The 23,471-nt window shown below is 46.0% G+C and overlaps 1 protein-coding gene across 3 annotated transcripts in view; it reads left to right on the plus strand.

Annotated features, from left to right (window-relative positions):
• The window catches only part of RORA (RAR related orphan receptor A), a 744,445-nt gene that overhangs the window by 694,294 nt on the left and 26,680 nt on the right, over positions 1-23,471 (plus strand). For all 3 annotated transcript variants that reach the window (XM_056130838.1, XM_056130839.1, XM_056130841.1), the window contains 2 exons: positions 4,875-4,960; positions 21,764-21,905. In XM_056130838.1, the coding sequence (XP_055986813.1) occupies positions 4,875-4,960; positions 21,764-21,905 (228 nt within the window). The remainder of the gene's footprint in view (positions 1-4,874; positions 4,961-21,763; positions 21,906-23,471) is intronic.

The following is a 23,471-nucleotide window of genomic DNA, read 5'->3' on the forward strand; positions in this document are numbered from 1 at the left end:
ACTACCGAGGGAATGCCAACTATGTCTAAGAACTGGGTGCAGAAGTGGAAAATACACATAAGAGATAATTATGTGGGTGCTGCATCATTTATATACCCTAAAGTGGAATGTCTGACCATGCAGCAGAGCTTCAGCAAGGTCGAGCAATTTGTCCCTTGTCTTAAGAATTGTTAAGCCTTGATCCAGAGTGATAGTACAGCAGGTACGGCACTTGTCTTGTGAGCATCCAACCTGGGTTGAATCCCCAGCATGACATATGGTCCCCCAAGCTACCAGGTGTGAACCCTGAGTACAGAGTTAGGAGTACGCCCTGAGCACCACCGGGTATAACCAGAAACCCACTCCTTCCAATAAAAAAAAATTTTTTTTTCAACCCTGTTGTCAGTCACTTTGAGGTGACTTGGATTTAGGTAGAATGGAGAATGCCCTGGAAAGGTGGTGGTTACTTCCGGTTGTAAACTTGTCCAGTAACTCCAAGTGGCATCTGGACGTCAGTCCCACGCAGGTTGCAGGTTTTACCGGATTCCTGCCAGGCGTCTTTTGAGCCACAGAGAGGTCAGCGTGGTGTGATTTCACAGGGCCATGCCCTATGGTGACAAAAACCTTCGTTTTGCATTAGACCAAGAAGCCACATAAGTCTAAAGCCCAGCCTGGCCTCGCCCCAACTCTCAGATGTGGGACATATGGCAAAGCCTCCCTGAGCTTCACTTTCCTTTTCTACAAAATACAGAGACTGAGGCTGTGGTGCCACCACTTCTGCCCTCACTGGAGAGTGATTGTGATCTTGCCTGGCCCCTTAGAATCCCACACTCATGGTCCTAGTATGGCTCTAAAGCCATTCTGTTTGCCCCAGAAGGAAGCCAGGGGTCAGCTCTTGTCCCATTGTCTTTTGAACTCTTCTGGAGAATGGGTGTTTTTCTCCGGACTAAGATGCCTCCCAAAACAGGCTCAGAGGAATCACTCCGGTGCTAGGGAATGCCCACATTCTTGTCCCTTTGCTAATTAAAAGCAGAGAAAACTTTGTGCGGCAGCACCCTGGCCCGTGAAAACCCACGCCAGAGACTGACTGAGCTCGTGAACAATGTGTCCCATTGGTCCCTACTGCCAGTTGTTCTCAGCTCCTCAGAACAACATCCCTGCAGGTATGGAGAGCAGCTCCAGTTGCAGAGGGCACAGAGACAGCACATGATTCAGGCAGTCAAGCCAGGAATACGGGTAGATCTGAATTTTTCACAGCAAAGTTGTTCATTGTGAAGCCAATTCATGATTCTCAGTGCGTGTCTTGCTTAGCTCCTCCATTGTACAATAAGCCCTTTTGCTGTAATGAATATGTATATGGACTAATTTAATCAATATACTTGTGACAGTCATGGTGTCTCACAGAACTCATCCTTGGAAATACTGGCTGAGCAAATGCGTGCAATGTATATATGGGCCAAGTCTCATAATTTGTGTGAAAAGAAGATTATTTCAAAAAGATCCAGCAATGCCAGTTAAAATATGGAAACGCGTGAGAAACAGAAAGCAGAGGGTCAAGGGATTTGTGTCCTTTTCCCTCTTATTGGACTGAAAACTCACATTTATAGAACTAAGCTGTCTGCCTTTGGAAAAATCTGCAAGACATTGACTACACTTTTTCTTTATCTATATTTTTTATTATTTTGTTGTCAATACACTTGCATTCTGGCAGTGAGTTGGGGGGGCGAGAAAGTGGGCAACTTTGGGGCATTGTTGGATTAAATAGAATGTTCTACTCCAATCTGCAAATGTTTGCTTCTGGAAATTCTATCATCTGCTATAAGATCTTATTCAGAGAGGTGGGTTCTTTTATTGTTATTGTTTTTGTTTGGTGAGGGGTGGGAAGGATCAGGTGGATTTTAATCATTTGCTGAAAAGTACTTGTGCTGAAGCTGTCTCTTGAGATCAGAGAACCACTGTGCGGTACTTTTACTAATAAGTACGAGTCTGACCTGTACCTAAGTTTTACTTCAGGTAGAGGACTGAATACACCCTCCCTCATCCCCTGGCCAGGAGGACTCTAGTGAAGCTTGTTCTTGAGTCAACCTTGCCCAATGGAATGAAGCACAAATATGGGGAAGGCGTGTGTGAAGAGCTTAGACAAATGTTTCCTGCTTGGAAATAACGTGGGCGTTGGGAGTCCGTCCATGATCAGCAGCTCCACCTCCATAAATTCTGTTGCCCTGTGCCCTTTTCTCAGCTCTGAAAGGCCAAGCTGAATACTGATTCCACCACAGTCCAACAGATACTGGGTTTATGCTCCAGCCACCTTCCTACCTGCACCCCCGTCTGCCTTCCCATGCCCTGATCATTGCAGGGTGGAGGTTTGAGCCAGGCGGTCTCTCCCAGGGTTACCCCTTCTGAGCATCTCCTCTTTACTAACCCCTGTCAGCTGCTGGATCACAGAAACCATCCACAGATGTTTCAGTCACTACTTTATGTAGCATCATATTGCTTGCAGTGGGTAATCCACTAGGAGTTTGGGCAGATTGAAAAGCAATGCATCATTTTCAATTCGAAACAGAAAAAAGATGTCGCCTTCCCTATATGGCCTGTTCGGTGCCTCCTATTCTTATAAGGAACTCAATAGACTATTTGCTTGTTGCTGGGCTGATTAAGGTTGACTCATCCAAGGCCAGTGTTTACATCATAGTTTGCAGGTTGATGTAAACTGCTGGACCTAGCAGTGTTTGTCTATGCCAATTTTTATTATTACAGATGAAACATGAGCAAAAACTTAGTGTGGGTCTTTTAATTCACTTATAATTTGTTTTCTTTGTAGTGGGGCTGGGAACTCCCCGTGGCGCTCAAGTGACCAGGCAGTACTGGGGTCTGAGCCTGGGGCTTCCACACACAAAACTTGTGCTGCAGCCCTTCGAGCCATCTCCCCAACTCTGGATTTTCTAAAATAAATGACCCAAGTACTTCGGGTTGCCTTTTGTGTTGGGATTAGGGAACGTGGTTCTCCTTGTAGGCTAGTTAATTTAGGAATTAATTTGGGAAGGTTCCAGCCCTCCACTGATACCTCCTTTCTGAATCTCTGTCTGCCCATTCACTTCTTACGAACATCTGCAATGAGTATTGAGCATAACTTTCTCCTTTGGTAGAGTGTGGCATAGCAATACGCATTGACTGCATTAAAAACATTGGAGGAAACATATGCGCAAGTTCAAATTTCATAAATATTTTTTCTTGAAGAAATCAAGGGGGACACTGAGATGAGGAGTCAGACTTGCAGATGATAATTTTTGTTAAATTTTTGTTAAACACCAATATAACATTAAGTTTCATCATTCAGAATAGGCATTTTAGATGGTTGACCACTGTGATATTATTAATTGGGTATTAGAAAGCATCAGTATTAGGGGAAATATACTGGATGTGAGATTATGAATATTTTCTGGTATAAACTAGCAAAGAAACTCCATCAGTCAGCAATACAGGTGGTGGACAGGGTAGGGACTATCTTTCAAGACTATAGCTCACCATCCATAAAGTCAGCACAGAACTTGTGCTGATCTCTTTGAAAGAAGTCGGCAGGTTTAAAATGGTTTAAAATGGGACTAATGCTAGTAATTTTATGTGTGTTTTTTCCAAGTATGGACTAAGCCATTACATCATGTCCAAAGTGATTGGTTGTGGAAATCATGGGGTCAGATCGGAGAAGTGAGACATGGGCTGTGCATATCTGTGTGTCATACCATATAGCAAATTCTAAACTTCATCAAGTCATTGTATGTGTAAAAGTTGTGATGGCACTACTCACAGACTGTGAAAAAGTGATGAAACACACATGAACACTCACAGTTGTGTGCATTAGTGGTGAATATAACACGGTACCAAGTTGTGAAAAATTGAAGTTAGAAAAGTGAGACTTTGCAGGTAAACTAGTGAACATTGACCTCCTCTTTAAAGAGCTTAGTCTTTTTTTCACATATAAATTCTTTTTAAGGAGTAGTTCAAGTTCTTTGTTTCCCCTAATTATTCTATTCCTCGGGTTGTTTTTTTTGAATCCTTAAGTATGTTCTTTCCAACTCTGTCGAAGATATAATGAGCTTTCTTTAAAATGGGCATTGTAATTTTTTAAACTTTCAGTGATATATGCTAATTATTTGGTTAATTTTCTAGCTTAATGCATCCTTAAGTCATCAGTAAGAGAGAAACACATGTCCATCGTAACAGGAAATCAATTTCCAACGTAAAGAACTCAGAAGCAGCATATTTTATTGGTCAGGATGCACCATTATCACATTCAGAGAGGATGTTGGCTTTATGGTTGAGAGGTTTTGATGGGGCACAAGTGAACTGATGTTTAACACATGGCAACCCCATTAATTAAGGAAAGATGGAAAAGGAATTCTTAACTTGCCATTGTATGTAACTTATTAATATTTTGAGTTGAATCATTTTCCTAAGTAGACCTGACTTTTTGGGAGTGTATTATTTCTCTCTTCCAGTCGAGCTTCAGTGCTCAGCCAAGATGGATTTATGACCTTTTAAAAATAATGATGGAAAATGAGATCGGAGGAAACATTTTAGTATCTGCTTTGCTCTGAGGCCTAAACTGCGAACTCTCCAGTTCTTGAAGGCTTTGAAATGCTGATTCCAGTCTTCTTGTGGGTTCTTAAACACCTTCTCAAATGACCCATTTTAATAACCCGAAAGCTATTATATAACGAGCAGCCATAATTTAGTCCAGGACTCTAGGGGGACCCTCACAGTTCAGCAATGAATAGTTAATGCAGTATAATGTTTAGCAGGTTATTAGTTTTCACTATACAAATGCTGATCAGGGAGCGCTTTTATAAGGTGTTTAAAAGAAAATGTAATTAACTGGTTGCGTGCTTCTGTTGCAGCTCAAATTGAAATTATTCCATGCAAGATCTGTGGAGACAAATCATCAGGAATCCATTATGGTGTCATTACATGTGAAGGCTGCAAGGTAACCCTTTTTAATTGTTGTTGTTTCAAGTAATGTTAGAACGCGTCTTTGTGATTTCTAGCTTTTACTTCCATGTCTGAAAATTTAGCTCCTTGGAATTTTGAATGACAGAAAATGACAGAACAGAATAAATTATTGGGGTGGTAAGTTACAATTAAAGAAGTGAGTTATGTACAGGGTTTTGGCTCTGCATCAAAATAACAGGAGGCCAGAGAAAGGAACTTGAGCATTGCTTATATGTGTTGCTTCCGATCCAGATTGCTGAAGCTAATGTATATTCTCTTAAAAAAATACATGGCACTAGACTTGTGCGATGTCCTTGTTATGAGCGTTATAAGAAGGCATTTCTGGTAAGCTTTATCAGAAGATGATCAAAAGGCTTATTGTTGGCCCACAGTGGCTTACCCATCTGGATAAAGTAGGGCTTTAGGAAAGAGCCAAGTTCTTGTCCTGGTCCCACCTGGCTCTCTGTAATCTTTGGGGGACTCAGTTTCTTCATCTCTAAAGTGGGCGTACTCCTTCCTGCCATTTAGAAAGATTCCAGGAATAAAACAAGAAATTGCCACCAAAAGTTCTTTCACACTAGAAAAGCTGCTTATGTCTAGATATAAGCTTTGCGGCTGTGCCAGCTGTCTCAACTCTGGGCCCCGAGTGTCATCTCTGTTTAATGTGGGTGAAGAGGTAGATCAGTTCCCTGTAACCAAATTCCACATCCCACGCTGCACTGCCTCAGTTACTTATTCTGATTTACTAAGATTGAACCCTCCTGCTCAAATCGGAACAGCCCTGAGGCAGCTGATGGGATGAGACAGTGCAAAATAAACAAAAATAAGCCAGAGTTAAAGACTTAAAGAGACAGGAGGCTTAAAGGGGCAGGAGGCTTAAAGGGGCAGGAGGCTTCTGAGCCAGCACCAGAACTGGCCAGAGTTAGCCAAACGTGTGTGAGGAGGTCCAGTCTTTAAAAAAAAAAAAAAAAAACACGCACTTGCTATATCATCATAAAATATCAAACCACCGACAGACATAGATAACTGTTAAGAAGCTTGAAGGGAATTTGCTTCCTTGTTCTCCTGAGTCTTTGTTTTGCTGTAAATGATGGTAACACTTGCCCCTTTGAATGCTTTCAAATGCTTCCTTCTGGTCCCATCTCAGGGTGCTAGAGATTCCTGCACACCAAGTGTGGGATCTGGTGTGGAAGAATACAAGTACACCAAGTAATTTGGAAAAAGCACCTGCCTTTCAAGCATAAGGAGTCTGCTCTTTAAGGAGGGGTGGGTAGAGTTCTTCATCTCCACATTAACCTTCAAGGGCCTGGGTTCTAGCACTGGAGCACTGGAGCACTGTTCTCCCCTTGCTCATCGATCTTGCTCAAGCGGACACCAGTAATGTCTCCATTGTGAGACTTGTTGTTACTGTGTTTGGCATATTGAATATGCCACAGGTAGCTTGCCAGGCTCTGCCATGCAGGCAGGATATTCTTGGTAGCTTGCCGGGCTCTCCGAGAGGGACGGAGGAATCAAACCTGGGTTCTAGACTAAGGGAAAAAAATGAAAAGAATGGAAAAAGATGAAAAGCTTTTATCTTCCTATCCTCCTTCCCTCAAAATTAACTAAGCCCCAGTTCTATGGCTCTGTGTTTGAGCACATGCCCAGCGTGGCTGAGATCCTTGGCTTCATCCCTGACCCCACAGCACCCACAAAATGAATTCATCAAATCAACAGACGAGAACAGAGGAGGTTGCCCAGCCTGTGACTGCTGCCGTTCCAGAGCCAATTGGGCCCGTGCAGGTGAACAGCTGCCTTACTGGCCTCCCCCATCTCTGTCCACCACTTTCCCAGTGCTGCCCCTGCAAAGCCCACACAGAGACGTTGCCCACTCTCAGTTTCATTCTGTCCCAGACTATCTGCAAGGCCACTGGAAGATTTTTTTTTGACGAGTTGGTTGGTTTAGGGCGTCAGTTTACCCAGCAGTGCTCTGTGGCTACTCCTGAATTAGTGCTCAGAGACCATGTGGTACCGTGGATAGACCGATGATCTCTCTGCCAGGCCCCTAACCCCTAGCATTTTTATGTCAGCTACCCAGGAAGGAGCCAGCCCTGGAGAAGACTCGTGAATGCACTGTTTAAGGAACATACCCCAGCCCACTCCATCTGTTGGCACCAACTCTGCACATCTGTGCACTAATCTATTATCTGCCTCCTTTTATTGTTTATGAAATGAATAGTTTTTTCAAAAAGGGCAGCTATTATTTCAGTTAATTTTGTTTGTTTGTTTGTTTTGGGGGCCACACCCAGCTGTGCTCAGGGCTTACTCCTGGCTCTGAGCTCGGGGATCACTCCTGTAGGGATCGGGGAACCTATGGGGTGCCAGGGATCAAACCCAGGCAAGTGCATCTGTCCATGCCAAGTGATTTTCAAGTGATCTGTTCTTCTGATGAATGTCGTAGCAAAACTGCATTTTTATTAACACACTGGGCTATACTCATCCTGTGCCTTATGTAGTGGGATGTATTTATATCTGATACCGAGAGTATCTCACCCACATGGCAAAGCCTGGCAAGCTACCCGTGACATATTTGATATGCCAAACACAGTAACAACAAGTCTCAATAATGTTACTGGGCCCGCTCGAGCAAATTGATAAACAACAGGAGGACAGTGACAGTGACAGTGACATGCAGGGTTTGCTCTGTATTACAGGTCGTATATTCTCAGCTTCACCAAGAAATTTTATTTTCGGGGGCTGGAGTGATAGCACAGCAGGTGGGGCATTTATCTTGCATGCAGCCAACCCGGGTTCGATTCCCAGCATCCTATATGGTCCCCTGAGCACTGTTAGGAGTAATTCCTAAGTGCAGAGCCAGGAGTAACCTCTGTGCATTGCCGGTTTTGACCCAAAAGCAAAAAAAAAAAAAAAAAGAAATTTTATTTTCAACCAAGAAAATAATGTAATTTTGAACAAGCAAACTTTTATTTCTTATTGTGGCTGGAATGATAGCACAGTAGGTAGGGCATTTGCCTTGCATACAACCTACCCAGGCTTGATTTCTCTGTCCCTCTCGGAGAGCCTGGCAAGCTACCGAGAGTATCCAGCCTGCACAGCAGAGCCTGGAAAGGTCCCCATGGCATATTGGATATGCCAAAAACAGTAACAACAAGTCTCACAATGGAGATGTTACTGATACCCGCTTGAGCAAATCGATGAACAATGGGAGGACAGTGCTACAGTGCTGTTGTGGATGGAGAGACTCTACTTTGCCATGGTTGATAATGATTTGTTGCATTCTAACCAGGTGAAGATAGTTACATCGCTGTCAATAATTTATCTCCGTAGTAGTATCATTTATCAGGAATTAATGTCTAGGTAGATAAATCGCAATCTGATAGGAGGGAAGAAAGTGCTCCAACATTTTCTGAGCTAATCATTATGGCTATGGTGTGTGTGTTAAATTGCATGAATCATGAATGTATGTTAAATTGCATATTAAAATCAACAACCTGAGACCTTCTGAAACTAAAGAACCTGTTTTATCGCTGAAACGATGATTGCTTTTGCCGCACATGTGCACAAGTCAGGATTTCACCTGAAAAGTCACCATGGTGGGGGTTTCGGTAGTTCCCTCTACTTGCAGCTCACTCTCCATCCCTTTGCCACCTGCAAAGGGAGAACCAGGCCAGAGAGAGAGAGCACAATGGGTAGGGCACTTGCCTTGCATGCAGCCAACCAGAGCTCCATCCCTGGCTCCCCATAGGGTCCCCCAAGTCCACCAGGTGTGATTCCTGAGTTTCGAGTTAAAAGTAAGCTCTGAACACTATCCCGTGTGGCCCCAAACACTCCAAAAAAATAAATTAAAAACAAAGAGAGAATCAGGTCATGCTTTACAGCCTTGGAGTCACCCTGAGGTTATAACCTCAGTTTTTCTCAGGACCAGCTGGAATAGTCTGTGCCTCAGTTTCCCCATTGTACAGTGAGGTCCAGGAGAGTGCATTACTGAATCCTGATGGTGCCTTGAGACTCACTCTCCCCAGGCTCCTTTGCCCTGACTGAGGCTGCTCTTGGTCAGCAGATACTGTGTCCTGTCCAGCCAGGCGTCCAGATCTCACTTGAGGAATTATTGGCAGTATGTTATGCAGACAACACCCAGGGAACAGCAAAGCTCTGAATGCCATCCCACCCCTGGTGTGAATCCTGCCCGGGAACCAAGGCCCTTTCAGGACTCATGTCCCTGGGACAGGAATGGAGGCCAGGCCTGAGAAGGAGAAGTACGGAAGCAGGTGTGGGACCAAGAACAAGGACCTTCCTTGAGGCGGTCTGCACAGGGCACAGCTTCAGAGGGGGTGGGGGGGGGGAGCAGTGGTACCAGCAGGTGAAGAAATGGAGGGCTCTTGGCTGTGTTAGAGTGGAGCGAGCATCACTGCCTGGGAACGGCAGGGGCGAGGCTTGGAACAGGCCCAGATCAGTGAGGGCCCTGACATCTGCCAAAACCTTGCTCTGAAGCCTTTTCCTTATTTTCTGAAACAAAGAGAGAGGCCTGGCAGCACTGCCCTTTAGATGGGAACATTAGGAGCCAGGCTGCAATGGTTCAGTTCTATCAGTCAAGACTTCTTCCAGTTCTCAGAACAGAATCTAATGCCAGAGCAAGGAGAGCGAGGGCAGGGGGTGTGAGATCAGCAGAGGTCTGGAGGGCCGGTGGGATCAGCCAGGTACTTACTGCTCAGAGAGACCCCCAAACAGAATGAGACTGTAGCTGTCAGGTTCCATCCCAAGCTTCAGAGTGAATTAAAATGCTCAAGGATGCACATAAAAAATGACCTTGGGTTTAGGCTTTCTTTTGAGAAATGGTCTTATTTTTCAATGAACTTCAGTTCCCCCTCCCTCATTGTATGTGTGGGGGATTCCCCCCCCCATACACACACACACTTTATCATTAATTATAATGACTGTTCCTATGCTGATGCTGAAAAATCCATCTTCAGTTTCAACATGCACGCACAAGTTTCAGGTCTGTACCCACTCTCTCACTTTAGGGCTTTCATTTCAATGGTTAACTTTTTAAGGATAGTGTATCATTGAGTACAGCTGTCCTTGAGAATGTTTTATGAAGCATTCTCTTCTCAAAAACATATTCATTCATCAATGAAATTTTTTTTTGAGTCACCATGATTTACAGTGTTTGAGTACTGTCCATGGTAGGGCCGCATGAATAGTGTTTCAACACCACACCCCCCACCAGAGTGTCTGCTACCCTCCACTGTGGTCTCACGATACCCCCTGCAACACCCGCTCTCCTCTGCTCCCCGCATCTCCCTGCCAGGCAAGCTCAGTTCTGAGAGGCTGTCACTCTCCGCTGCTTTACAGGCCACATCTGGGAGAGAGAGCATGTTCTGATGCATCTCTCCTCGCTCCTGCCCAGCTGAGGGAGAAACTGGAATACTGCCTTTGCTCAAACACATAGGTTATGTGAAACTAATACTAGAAAGTGGTTTCATGGTTTGAGATAGAGTATATGTGTTGGTACTGTTTGTGTCCTGAAAGAGTGAAAGCAGTTTCTAGAGGTTTATGTGTCCATAAATATGCCCTTTATGGAACTGATCCACGCAACTGAGTTGAGGGTTGAAGGGTGGGGGATGGATTGAAAGGGAGGGTGATTAGTGATTGTGAGGTGCAGAGTGGGTACCCTGGTGTTGGGTGTGGTCGTGAAATTATTTGCATGAGAACCCATCATTAACACTATTGTAAATCACAGAACCTCAATCGATAAAAAAAAGAAGTTACAGGATATAAACAGGCCATATTATGGTCCAAATTGTTAGAGGGCTCTAATATTTCAGATGTAAAATGTCAGCTCTGATAAGAATTCCAGGTGGAATAATTCAGACGTAAGACATCACAAGCCATAGGCCAGTTCTGCCTACCTTTCAGCACTGATCCGTATCCTGTTCAACATTTTCATGTTAATGTTCTGTGGTCCTCAGCCCTCATGGTCAGTTCGGTCAGTTCGCATGAACATCAGACTTGGCTGTTGCTATATCCGGTGACATCAGTATTTCACTTCTCTTATACACAAGTGACAAAGGGGGAAAACTGAAAAATGTTGAACTAACTCTTGCCTCTGTCAACGAATCCCCAGGTTGTTTGAAATTCCAGTGGGCATCAAGGTGATTCGGATCCGAAAAGAGAGAAGCTTGCTCTCCTTTTCTTTGTTTTGATCTTAATCATGTTTCAAGAACAGTGTCTTTCGTTATCTCCGAATCTGCTGGCCTAGTGATCACCCCTGTGGAAGGGAGTCAGGCCTGGTGGCTGGTGTCCCCGTGGGAGGGAGTCAGGTTGGTGGCTGGTGGCCCTGTGGGAGGGAGTCAGAGCTGTGTGTGTGCACATCTGCTCAGGGAAGAAGATGCTGTCTCTGAGCACCTGAGCTCAGAGGAGTTGAGTGTGGTGCATGTGGGGTGGCAAGGCAGGACACTCTGCTCCCACATCTGCCTTGCAAGGTCAGCTGTGAGCAGTTCCTGTGCACAGACTGTTCTGTGAGGAGGCCAGTCATCACCGCGTGACTGTGCAGTTCTGGAGATTCAGGTCATAGAGGTGCCTCGCTGCCACCTGGGCCTGCGTGGGGCTCTACCAGCCAACTTGTGTGGATGAGGTTGCTGTTCAGATGGAAACAGATTTCCTTCTGTTTACTTATGGGGGACGGGTTGGGGGGCTGTGTCTCCTGACCCGTTCCCTATTTTAATGTTACTACTGTCCCCACCTCTTCCTGTCCCTGGTTTTATGTTGGTGGCTCCTAGGGTGCCAGGGACAGGAGGAGAGGGGAGAGGGGGAGAGGGGGAGAGCATGCCTGAGGGAGCAGACTGGGGCCTTGCAGCTCCCTGCCCGGCCCGCCCGTCGCTTGTCTTCCCATGTTCTTCCTCTCCCTGTCCCTCATCTAGCTCTGCCCTCTCTTTCTCCTCAAGAGCATGAAATTGACAGTGATCTTCTTTCCCCTTGATCCAGTTACTTAACTCTCTATCCACATTTATCCAAAGATGTTTCATCTTTTCTACCTGATGCTTCGGGACATCCTTGATAGTCTAGACCCCGAGATACATACTATTGTTTCTCTGAGCCCCAGAAATCAGAGAGAGGGAGACCTCAGTCCCCTCCAGGAGTCCCCCCGAATGCCCAAATTGTAATCGTATCGGAAAAGACAGGAATCCAGGCAGGCATGAGAACATCCGCAATAAATCATAGAGTTATGAATAAATCTTGGTTGTCAGAAACAAACGTGTAGCCCTTCCAAAGCGCCTGCCGTTAGAATGCAACAAGGCAGCTGTCAGCTGTTTTCTCGTAATTAAACAGCCAATGAGCAGCTAATTAAGACATATGTGTATACAGAAGTGGAAGTGGGTATGTTAATGAACTGTAGGAATCAATTCATTAAGTGAAAATTGTCAAAAGACCAAACATCAGATCAGCATTTCAGCCCCTGCCTCGCTGAGATCATCTTCAGGCAAAGGGGTTCCCCCCAGAGCAAGGCCCCACACACTGCCCAGCCATGCCAGCCGTTCTGTGGTCAGCTCACCCACACATGGGGGGCAGAGCTGTGATTGACCCCCCTCACTTCCCACTCACGATCAGAAATGCCATCTGTATTTCAAAGTGCCTTTATAAGTTGATGTGGCCAAGGACAGTTTTCCTTCTCTATACAGAAGCCTGGATTCAATCCCCTACCTGAAATGTTATGTGGAACCATTCTTTTCTTTTTTTTTTAAATTGAATCACTGTGAGATAGAGTTACAAAGCTGTTCCAGTTCAGTTTCATTCATATGGTGTTCCAACGCTTGTCCCTCCACCAGTGTACATTTCCCACCACCAGTGCCCCCAGATTCCCTCCAGTCACCCAGCCTGGCTCTATGACAGGCACGTTCCCTCTCTCTCTCCCTCCCTCTCTCTCCTCTCTCTCTTTCTCTCTCTTTCTCTCTCTCTTTCTCCCCTTCTCCCTCTCTCTCTCCCTCTCCCTCCATCTCTCCCTCTGTGGCTCTCTCTTTCTCTCCCTCTCCCTCTCTCTCTCTTCCTCTCTACCTCTCTCTCTCTCTCTCTTCTTCTCTCCCTCTCTCCTCTTTTGGGCATTATTGTTTGCAATACCATTATTCTTTTTGGGAGACAGAGTGGGAGGAGGCACCTCCCAGCAGAGTTCAGGGCCCTGGGGCCATTCCCGGTGACCCTGGAGCAGGAACCCAGAACGAAGAGCAGGGTTTCTTGGCTAGAGCAGGCTGTCTTGACTAGATTGTAGGTTTCATTTGTGTTTTAGTCACTGTGCCTCAAGTGTTCGCCTCTAAGCCTCTCAGGGTGATGCTTCAAAGATCTGCAGCGTTGGGGTTGATAAGATACATCAGATTAGAGCAAGGCACGAGATCTATAGGGGGTTGGGGTCATGCCCATTCCCGGGCTGACAGGTCTCCTGAAGATGGAGAGACACCAGCAAGGTGGCTGATGTCAGCGAGATTTAGGGACCTGTAGCTGGGCTGCGCAGGGCAGAGATGAAGCTCACGCTCCTGCCCGCAGTGACAGGGACAAAGATGGACCCTTCAGAGGGCGAGAAAGCAAAGGAGGAGCCAGACTGGGAGCATGCATGTGTCTATTGTGTGTGTGTCTGTGTGTATGCATGTATGTGCATCTGTGTGTGCGTGTGTGTATATCTGTGTGCATCTGTGCAGGTGCATGTGTATATAACTATCAAAGGTAGAAGTTATCATATAGTAAGGGCAAGCAGGGATAGAGCCAGTGGGATACGTGTATGTGTGAGTGTGTGTGTCTATATGTGTATGTGTGTGCCCTGAGTGTGTGCACATGTGTGTGCTGTGTATGTTCCTGAGACCATGGGTTAGGGGATCCAGCCAGGTCGAGGTCCTGGTAACGTGTCTGCTACTCCTCTTATAACTGCCAGCTATGTAGAAAACAGGCACAATCTGGTTGGATCATGTCAGCTTCAAGCACTTCACAAACAGTATATCAGCTCCATCCAGACCAGGAACTTCCTCGTGCACTTGCACTGGTCTGCTGGGCTCTCCTGCATTCAAGTGGCTTCCACTGACGGACGAGGCAGGGCCAGAGTGGCTGCAGTTTGATATTTTCATTTGCTTTGATGAGTAAAAGGAAAGTGAAACAAGACAATGTATTTTGTTGTTGTTGTTTTTTGGCCTTTTTTTGAGAGGCCACACCCAACAGTGCTCAGGGATTATTCTTAGTTCTGTGCTCAGAGGATCATACATGGTGTTGGGGATCGGGGATCGAACCCAGATGGACCACATGCCAAGCAAATGTTTCTCTCTGAACTGTCTCTCCAGCCCGAGACAGAACATTTTGGAACTCCTCCTCATACATCAGCGGTGACATAAATGACTTATTTGTTCAGTCCACTCATGGGTTAATAACTCCTTGAAGAATGTGCCCTCATTTCTCCTGTGCTGTTGTTCATGGCTGGACATTTTTGAAGGCATGACATATATTTAAACTTAAACTACACCGTTCACCTTTTCTTTCTGGTGGTCTTTCTAAATCCAGACAATAATCAGAAAAATAGCTCAGTCCCCAGCCCAGAAAATGTTCAAATTTCCTTGTTATAAACATTTCCACCACATGGTCAGAATCAGTCACACACACCCCCCCCCACATGATCCCTCAATAAATGGGTAGACTTGGAAGATGGGTAGAATAGCAAGGCTGCTGGAGTGAAAACTAAGTGGACAAAAAAAAGATCATAAAATCTAAATGTTACCTTTGAATAATGATCACATTTGGGGGCTGGAGTGATAGTACAGCAGGCAGGGCATTTGCCTTGCATGCTGCTGACCCAGGCTTAATCCTCAGCACCCCTTTTGGTCCCCTGAGCCTGCCAGAAGTGATTCCTGAGCATAGTGTCGGGAGTAAGTTCTGAGCACTGCCAGGTGTGGCCCAAAAACCAAAATAATAATAATGATTATGCTTAATAACTCGTGGATGAACCTCCAGAGACTTTCATGAAAGTCCCAGTCCATCATCAGGGCTTGGAATCAGCTCTTGGAATCTGGTACGGGCATTTCCCCGTGTGCAGGGGCTCCCCACCTCTGTAGGCACCACTCCGGGGAGAGCCAAGGCTTCTGCAAGGCAGCCCCGCAGGGCCGAAGTGCCCTTCTGTGGATTCTCTGTGAGGCAGAGGCTGGTGTGGGGCATCTGTGTCTGGGGAACTGACTGTGGACACCAGCCTGAACGGCACAGTGAATAAGGAGCAAGATTTCAGGGAGAGGACTCTGAGCTTTGTTATTGGAACCCTGGAGTCCGAGTCCCTGCGTTGGCACTTACATGGGACAACTTGAACACATCTCCTGCCACCCCAGTGTCATTTGGGTTGTCTGAAAACTCAGAAAACTGGAGTGGCTCATTGTGGATCAACAATACAAAATTAACAACCTTCCTTCTCTTTTCCATCGTGAAAGATGGCTATTCCCTCTTGTTCAAACTGGTTCGTATGTCTGGACAACCTGCCCCCAAGTTTGGGTTCAATAGATCGAGGAGGATTTTTTTTTAAGTTCCATGGGTGATTCTGAAGCAATCTCTGCTTCAGAGCCACGGAACTGATGGTCTTTGACCATCCAGTGGAAAGGTGGTGACTGTCAACGCTGGTCTGCTCTTCGCGGTCTGTGCATGTGCGTGAGCCACCACTAGGTGGCGGTGCTGGGCTACGGCCATGCCACACTGCCCAGTCCATCATCAGGGCTAAGTTGGCAGCAGCTGGCTGCCATGTCCATAAACTAGGCTCATCGTCAACTGCTTCCTGACCTCCAGGAAAGGCGGGTGCTTGGAACTGTCAAGGAAGTGGTCCACGAATTTGTCCCTGAGAACTGATAGTCCAAAATTAGGGACTTAATGTTTCCAGCTGAAACCAGCTGATGGCGTCACAGTCCTTTCTTGGTGTCAGTCCAGCCCAGTGCGGTGCCGTGGTTTGCGCTGCATCTGCTCGTTGTAGAACTCGCCTCTCAGCTCCCTCATTCCAGTAGGGGCTGCTGTCCTGGACGGCTCCCACGTGGTTCGGGATATTACTCAGCACCCTGCTTGTTCCTGGAATTAGGACAGCCCTTGCCGCCTCTGCTGACTCTATTGGGCCTCCTTTTCCTTCCACTCCTCAAATCCTCCTTCTCCCAAGTGCATAGGCTTTGACATGTTAGCAGGTTAACTTCCAAATCCTCGAGACTCTGAGAAACACTGCGATGCGAAAAAGGGGAGTTTTGTTGCTCATTACTCTTTCGGTAAGAGAAAAGCAAGACCTGTGAAGTCTGAAAGTACAGCACTGATCTGAGTTGCAAAGATGTCCCTCCCACAACCCCTGCCCCCCCTCCCCGCATCTTCTATTTTATGACTCTCCTGTGACTCCTGTGGCTTTGGCCAAGGGAAATAGCTCTGCTCCCATCTCAGCAGTACCACTCTTGGAATATTTAGCAGTGCTCACCCCACTGAATCCAGGCAGAATGAATTCTCACCAGTGAGAAGGATGCTGTAGCTCTGCTCACCTGCTTTCCCCAGAGTCTTCAGGACAGGGGCATCTAAAAGGAAGTCAAGTCCTCTCCCGAATGCTAGTGTGAGCACCAGGCATTGGGTCTGCATCTGCGCTGTTGCTCCGAGCACAAGGAAATGCCTTCTACATCTTCCCAGCTGCTGAGAGCATAAGGACTCAGCCATCAGTGGCTGGGCTGTGTCCCTAGAAAAGCTGCATGTAGGGGTCCTGTTTTGTGTGGTTGCTAAATAAGCATAAGTGATTTAGAAAGATAAAAAGTGACTAGGCCGGCACAGAAACCTGGCCAGAAATGAGAGGAAGTCACAGACGGTGTGATAGTTTCTCACTCAGCTAACCCAGGCCAGGAGGCAGCTGGGGATAAGGAATCTTTAACGCATGGGCGTGCCGCTGCTGGGTCTGTGTTCGCTAAACCACAGTCAGGCGTGAACCATGGTGGCACACACCGGGGTCCACATGTTGAACCCCCTGGGCAGTGGCAGGAGAAGGCTTCTGTTTCATTATTCACCCCTATTTTTTTGGGTGGCTTACAGGATACCCTGTGTTGGAGTACCAATGTGGCAGCCTGTGACACACAGGGGAAAGGGAGGATGAAAGTTTGGGTTCTGGAATTAAACTCCAACAGCCCCTAATCTGGCTTTACCCCATGCCAGATGTGGGTTCCAGAGCAGATGACTGTACCTGCCTGTGCCCATTACTACCCCTGAGTTCAGGACACTCCAGGCAGCTGCCTGCGAAAATACTCAGCTACATCCCCTGCAGGAGTACGGGAGCTGGTGCCTGTCAGTGTCAATGACGCCCACCAGGACAGTTAGGGGCTTTCTCCAGACAGCTAAGAAACAGGAGTGCCAGTGAGTGTCAGGGAAAAAAAAGTTTATTCCTCTCTTGGGGCTTGAGAGAGAAGCACAGCACCCCCTCACAACCCCCACAAAGCCACAACACAGCCTGAAGGAAAGACCCAGCTCAGTTGGTGTGTTTGTGTGTGTTTGTGTGTGTCTGTATCTGTGTCTCTGTGTGTGTGTGTGTGTGTGTGTGTGTGTGTGTATGTGTGTGTGTGTGTGTGTGTGTGTGTAATAGGGGCAGAGATAGAATGTTAGAGTCAGGGAACCAGGCTTAAGATGGGCTAGTCTGGGGCCAAAGAAAACATGTACCACTTGGGCCTTTTACAGGTTTCTCCAGCTGGGAACAGCAGCATTTGAGAAGAGCTTTGACTATCTCTCTCTCTTTTCTTTTGTGGAGTTAAGGGCACTGGTCTCTAAGTCCTAAGCACTTACCTTAAATGAGGTCAACCCAGGCTCCATCCTAGGCACCCCTTAGAGTCCCCTGAATCCCTCCTGGAGTGATCCTTGAGTACAAAGCCAAGAGTAAGCCCTGGGCACTGCCAAGTGTAGCCCTAAAACCAAATAAATAAATAAGAGATGCATTCGTCCAGTTCATTCATTCATTAGACTAATGGCCAGGGTCTTGTTCTCAGATGGTCAGTCACAGGGAAAAATTCCCGAGTGTGAGTCTCTAGAGTTTGCTCCTGAGAAAGATGCTTGCTTGGATTCTGGTTCACTATTTTCCAGACCACACAGCCTGGAAAGCACAGTCCCCAGCAGTTAGCAAGGCCTCCAGATGTGAAGGCATTAAAAATATACATGAGGGGTCAGGGAGAGTGCTCAGAGAGCCGGGCTTGTCCAGGCGGGCCCCAGCATCTTGTCCCCATGCCCACTACACTCTGCAGTGGCCCCGGGAGGCCCCTGCTCCCTGAGGGGCTCTCCAGCACAGACCTACCCATCACAGGCCCTATGTGTTGAGCCACTAAGGCAGAGAGTCCCCAGAAAAGGGGAAGACACAGGAAAAAGATGCACTCACAGAGATGGTATCGGGCTGTCTCTGCCATCACTGTTCTGTTGCCCCTCTGAAGGTCTCTGGTAGCAGGACTAACTGGCAGGGCTGTGTGACATTTGAAGTCACACTGTGGGGCTCTTCGGACATGTGGCTGGATGTGAGAACTGAGATGTCAACTCCTCTTCGTCCAATGCCCCAAGCATTGTCTGAGAGGTGTGTCTGACTCTGGGTTTTAAATTTTGGAGGAAGGTGGGGGAAGAGGAGAGATTAGAGAGAGTCCAAAGAAGAAATCCCGAATGGGAGAGCAGCTGGGGACAGAGGTGCTGCGATTCAGTTCTGCTCTGCAGTCATTGGTTACCGGCGAGAAGTCCTCCTGGTGCCTGCAGTGGGGCTGTGGGGGCTGTGGTGGTGTCTCCTGAGGAAAGCCTGCCTCTCCCAGGGTGGTGGGATCCTGAGAAGGAGCAGACCAGCCATCACAATGCAGGCCTTGCATAGCAAACCCTCACTCCAGAGCCCGAACACCCACAGGCGCCTCCATCAGGCTCTCAGACTCAGGGTCCCTGCCCGCTGTCCCTTACTGTCCCAAGACAAGGTCACCAACCACTAGGGACAGCCCCTTGGCTTCAGAGCCTGTAGCATGACTCAGAATAAACCCTCTTAAACCTGGTTCCCCATTTCACACATTGTCCCTAACTCAGTTTATTCAACTGAACACTGACACAGGTGATGCAGGTGCTTGCTGAGGGTTATCTACTTCCTCACCCTGAGTGTTGCCATCCATTCTCTCCATTTTGCTCCAAAGAAAGCATTACTTCTCTTTTTTTTTTCTCATAGGGAACACACACACACACACACACGTAAAGTGTCAAAGATTTAGATATTGTGAGAAAAGAAAGACAGTAAGACATTTTCATCAGTGAGCCCCAGTCTGAGCCTGGGTGGATTTAGAGTGTAAAGGAGACAATGAGAGGCCTGGTCCCACCCAGTGCCACCCTCGTGTCCGGGCCCTGAGCAGGTTGGCAGTGGGAGAAGTCAGTACCCAGCCCTCTTCCTGCCCAGTCTTATTTCCAAAAGGCAAGGATTGACAGCTGAGGTCGTGTGCATCTCTGGACGAATCCACCTGGCCATCACAAAACAAAGCAGGTGTGTACCAAAGAGTACACACCTTTTTACCTGCAGGTGGCAGAAAACCAGAAGGAAACCAGAAGGGACAAAGAAAATTGAAATCTCCTGTGATTTCAGCACCCCATGTCCACAATTCTTGTCATCTAGTATATCATTTTTCCACGTTCTTTCAAGATTGACAATTTTGCTCCACCTGCAAATAATTGGTCTCTTTAGTTCTTTGGCTGCTTTCTTAATGGACAGATAATCATACCTGTATCACCTTTCCATATCAATAATTGCATTTCTAAAGTAGCACTCTAAGCTCTGCTGAATATTCCAGTAGATGGATAGCCAAGAGGACTTCCAGTTCACGAGTGCTGGAGTTCTAGGAATTTTCTAAAACTGTGGAGGCTACCACTATGTTTGTGATGAACAGGCTTGCAGATAAATCTTTATACCCTTCTGAATGCTCCTTTAAAATGTGTCCCTTGCTGGTGGAAGGAAGTTGATAATTGAGTTTTAGATCACTGGTGGTTGATTGATGCAAGAGTGTTACATATGTCGAAAACTCAACCATCATGATTTCATAAATCACAGTTTTAATTTTTTTATTTAAATAATAAATCTCTAATAAGAGAAATCACTCAATGAAAAGCTTAAATCCTTAACATCTGATGGATTTCTTTCTCTTTTTTTCCTAAACACAAAAGGGATTCTTTACACAATAATTATCACACCATTTATTCAGTATTTGACTTTTCATTTTTCATTTGATGAATAAATATACTTTCCACTGTCTTGATATACTTTTTGAAAATGTGATCTCTAATAATGTGTAATATTTTACATAAATATTCCCTATGAATTTTTTTTAAAAAGGTGTTCCTTGAAGGACTAGCTCTGTGATAAGCATGTTTTTAAGGATTTTGATACAACTGACAAAATGGCTCCCAGAAAGAATCTTTGTGTGGGAGAGGGCCCTGGTCACTTTGCCAGCATTGTCAGTTCTTCAAGAATTCTGTCTCACCTCGTTGTCCTCTTCACTGGGGTCATCTGCATTGCCATGAAAGACCTAAAATACTCTTTCGGACTCATTTCACGGAAATGACTGGTACCTTCTTTCTCTTCTGAGCGTATCACTAGCTTGCAGAAGCACAGAGACGTAGGCCACTAATAAGATTATAACCCAAAATATCCCATTATTAGCAAATAAGAAATGTGTTTCTAAGCAGTATAGGATTAAAGATGAAATCATTTTTAAAACACCGGAGCATGTTTTGTACCAAATGATAACGAAAATGCTATATAGCAAAGCTTGTAAATTTCTGGTAAAATGTAACTGAAAGGAAAACTTGCAGCTTAAGGAAAAGAATAAATATTGTGAGTCAACGGGCTAGTAAGAATACAAACCCCAGAGTTAGCAAACATAAAAAGTGGGTGCATGAAAGAATGAACAAATTCATTGCAATCAATAGGTCCTATGCATCTTTGTATGCCATCTCATTTCCAAAGTGAGTACTCATTTTGTAAATAAATAGAACCAGTGGACAGCAGATTGGATTAGTAAAATTTAAGGGCCCGCAGGTTGCTTGTCTTGCACACAGCTGACCTGGATTTGAACCCTCAGCATCCATGATGGTCCACCCACCAGAAGTAATCTCTGAGTGCAGAGCCAGGAATAAGTACTGGTACCCAGGGTGTGAACTCAAACCAAACAAAAAGAAACTTGAGGGATAAAGAACACATGTGATCAATTACCAAAGGGTTTCCAAACTGATTAATCTGTCAAGACAATCCATCCTAGTGTCTTGAACCTCTTGGGATCACACAATCGAACCTGGAGTGTGCAGAGGCCTGAGGGGTGGTGGGTTCGAGTGAGGAGTCGGAGATTACCAGCAGTGCCGGGTTGCTGCCTGTCTAGGCAAGGCTGCCTGGTCCTTATCTCTGGGTGTTCTAGAGGGGGCTTTGTGTTCATTTCACTAGAAAGGTTTTGGAGCTAGTGGTTAAAGCCAAGCCCCTTTGTGCTATCCCATCACGTATGTTGCGTGGTCATCAGAGATCACAGCAGGGCCTGATCCTGTGTCGTGGCTGCGGGCAAACTTCTGTGGGAGTTCAGGAAGGTTTTGCCTGTGTCAGGGACAGAGGATTGGACTCTGGGGATCCATTTGACTCAAGGAAAAAGAAGTGACTTTAATTTCATTAATGGTCTCCTGGATGATTCTGCTACCAGTTTAATTCCCCATTAAATATTAATGCTGCTCAGTGCTTAGTATACTGCCTTTAGTAGCCTACCACTCACTCAGACACTAACCTGTTTTGTATTTTATAACCAAAATGCAGGGCTTTTTCAGAAGAAGTCAGCAAAGCAATGCCACCTACTCCTGTCCTCGTCAGAAGAACTGTTTGATTGATCGAACCAGCCGGAACCGTTGTCAGCACTGTCGGTTACAGAAATGCCTTGCCGTGGGGATGTCTCGGGATGGTGAGCATGCAAGCTGGGCTGGTGGGGTTTGCGAATGTCCCCCAGATCTGTCCCATCTGCCCTTGCAGCCTCTACTTCCTCTAGTAGGTGTCTGGACCTCAGCAAGTCAGCTGCCAGGCTGGCGGGGTAGCATGGAGCCAGGTAGCCTCTGACACTCAGACGTGACTATAGATAAACCGATTGAATTGACATGTCCTCTAAGGCCCCATTTGTCAGGGGCCTTAGAGGACAAGTCAATTTCTGGAACTTCAGCATTATGAAACTAGAGCTGCTTGGTACCTTCGTTATACCAAGAAGCTTATGAGCAGTTAAGGTGAATTCACTTTTTTTTTAAATTTTAATTAGGTATTTTGAACCACATGCCAAAGTCAAATATTTGTACATGTGGAATGTGAAAATAGTACAAGGTCTGGCTCAATGATGAATATTCTTTTTCATTAAAAGAAACTTATTTTAAGATATAGAGGCCATCTACCATTCAGTGGTGAAACATTGTGAGATCTTCCTGGAAACTATCTTAAGGGCCCTGAATAATCACACCAGGTTTTAAGAAGTCTATTCTTATCCATGGAAACTGTGCAGAAAGTACAGTGGGTACTTTTTTCTAAGGACTTTTCTGAATATCCTGGCTGGCAGGCTCTATTAAGAGAAACTTTGAAGAGAACATCTCTTCTGATGGAGCTTCAGCCTGTGGAAAAATACTCTAGAATGCTGGGCAGGCATTTGACAAGCCTGCCTTCCCCATAAAGTACATGTTCTTGGGGCCTGCAGACCCACCCAAAAGCCTGAGTCACAGCTTCCTTCAACAGTGGGTACAAGGGGGCTCTTAGAATACCTCAGAGCAAAAGCCATTTTTTTAATTCTTGTTTTGTTTGTTTTTGTGTGGGGAGGATTGGGTCACACCCGCTGGTACTCAGGGATCACTCCTGGCGGGGCTTAAGAACCATATGTGTTGCCACACATAAGAGAAGTGACTGAATTTCTGTGCTATTTCCCCAAAAATCAGCTTTTTAGTATCAGAAGATGCAAACCACAGAGCCTATGCCAGATCTTCCTAAAATATCTTGAGATGCTTTTCTGCACATTTCCTTTCTCGTGGACCATTTCCACGAAACCAACAGTTATATTTATTACTTATGAACTTTAAAATTAAAATGATACACTGTATGTTCAGTTCCTTGAGAGCCAATACTTATTTGAGGGCCACACTGGGCAGTGCTGGGGGCTACTCCTAGCTCCATGCTCAGGGTATGCTCCCAGCAGTGCTCAGCGGACCATGTTGAACCAAAGATTAAACTTGGGCCTCTTGAAAGTAAAACCTGGGCTCAGTCCATTGAACTTTGTCTGGCCCTGTGAGCTGATAGCTCCATTTAACTTACAGGGTGTATAATTATTCTTAATATTGAGGTAAATGTGTAAAACCCAATTCAGGGACCAGAGAGGTAGTACAGTGGGTAAGGTGTTTGCATTGCATGCAAATTGGGTTCAGTCACTCACCAGGAGTGATTACTGAGTGCCAAACCAGGAGTAAGTCCTGAACACCATCAGGTATGGTTTCCAAACAAG

This window comes from Sorex fumeus, unplaced genomic scaffold (assembly GCF_029834395.1).
Source record: "Sorex fumeus unplaced genomic scaffold, SorFum_2.1 ptg000081l, whole genome shotgun sequence".
NCBI lineage: Eukaryota > Metazoa > Chordata > Mammalia > Eulipotyphla > Soricidae > Sorex > Sorex fumeus.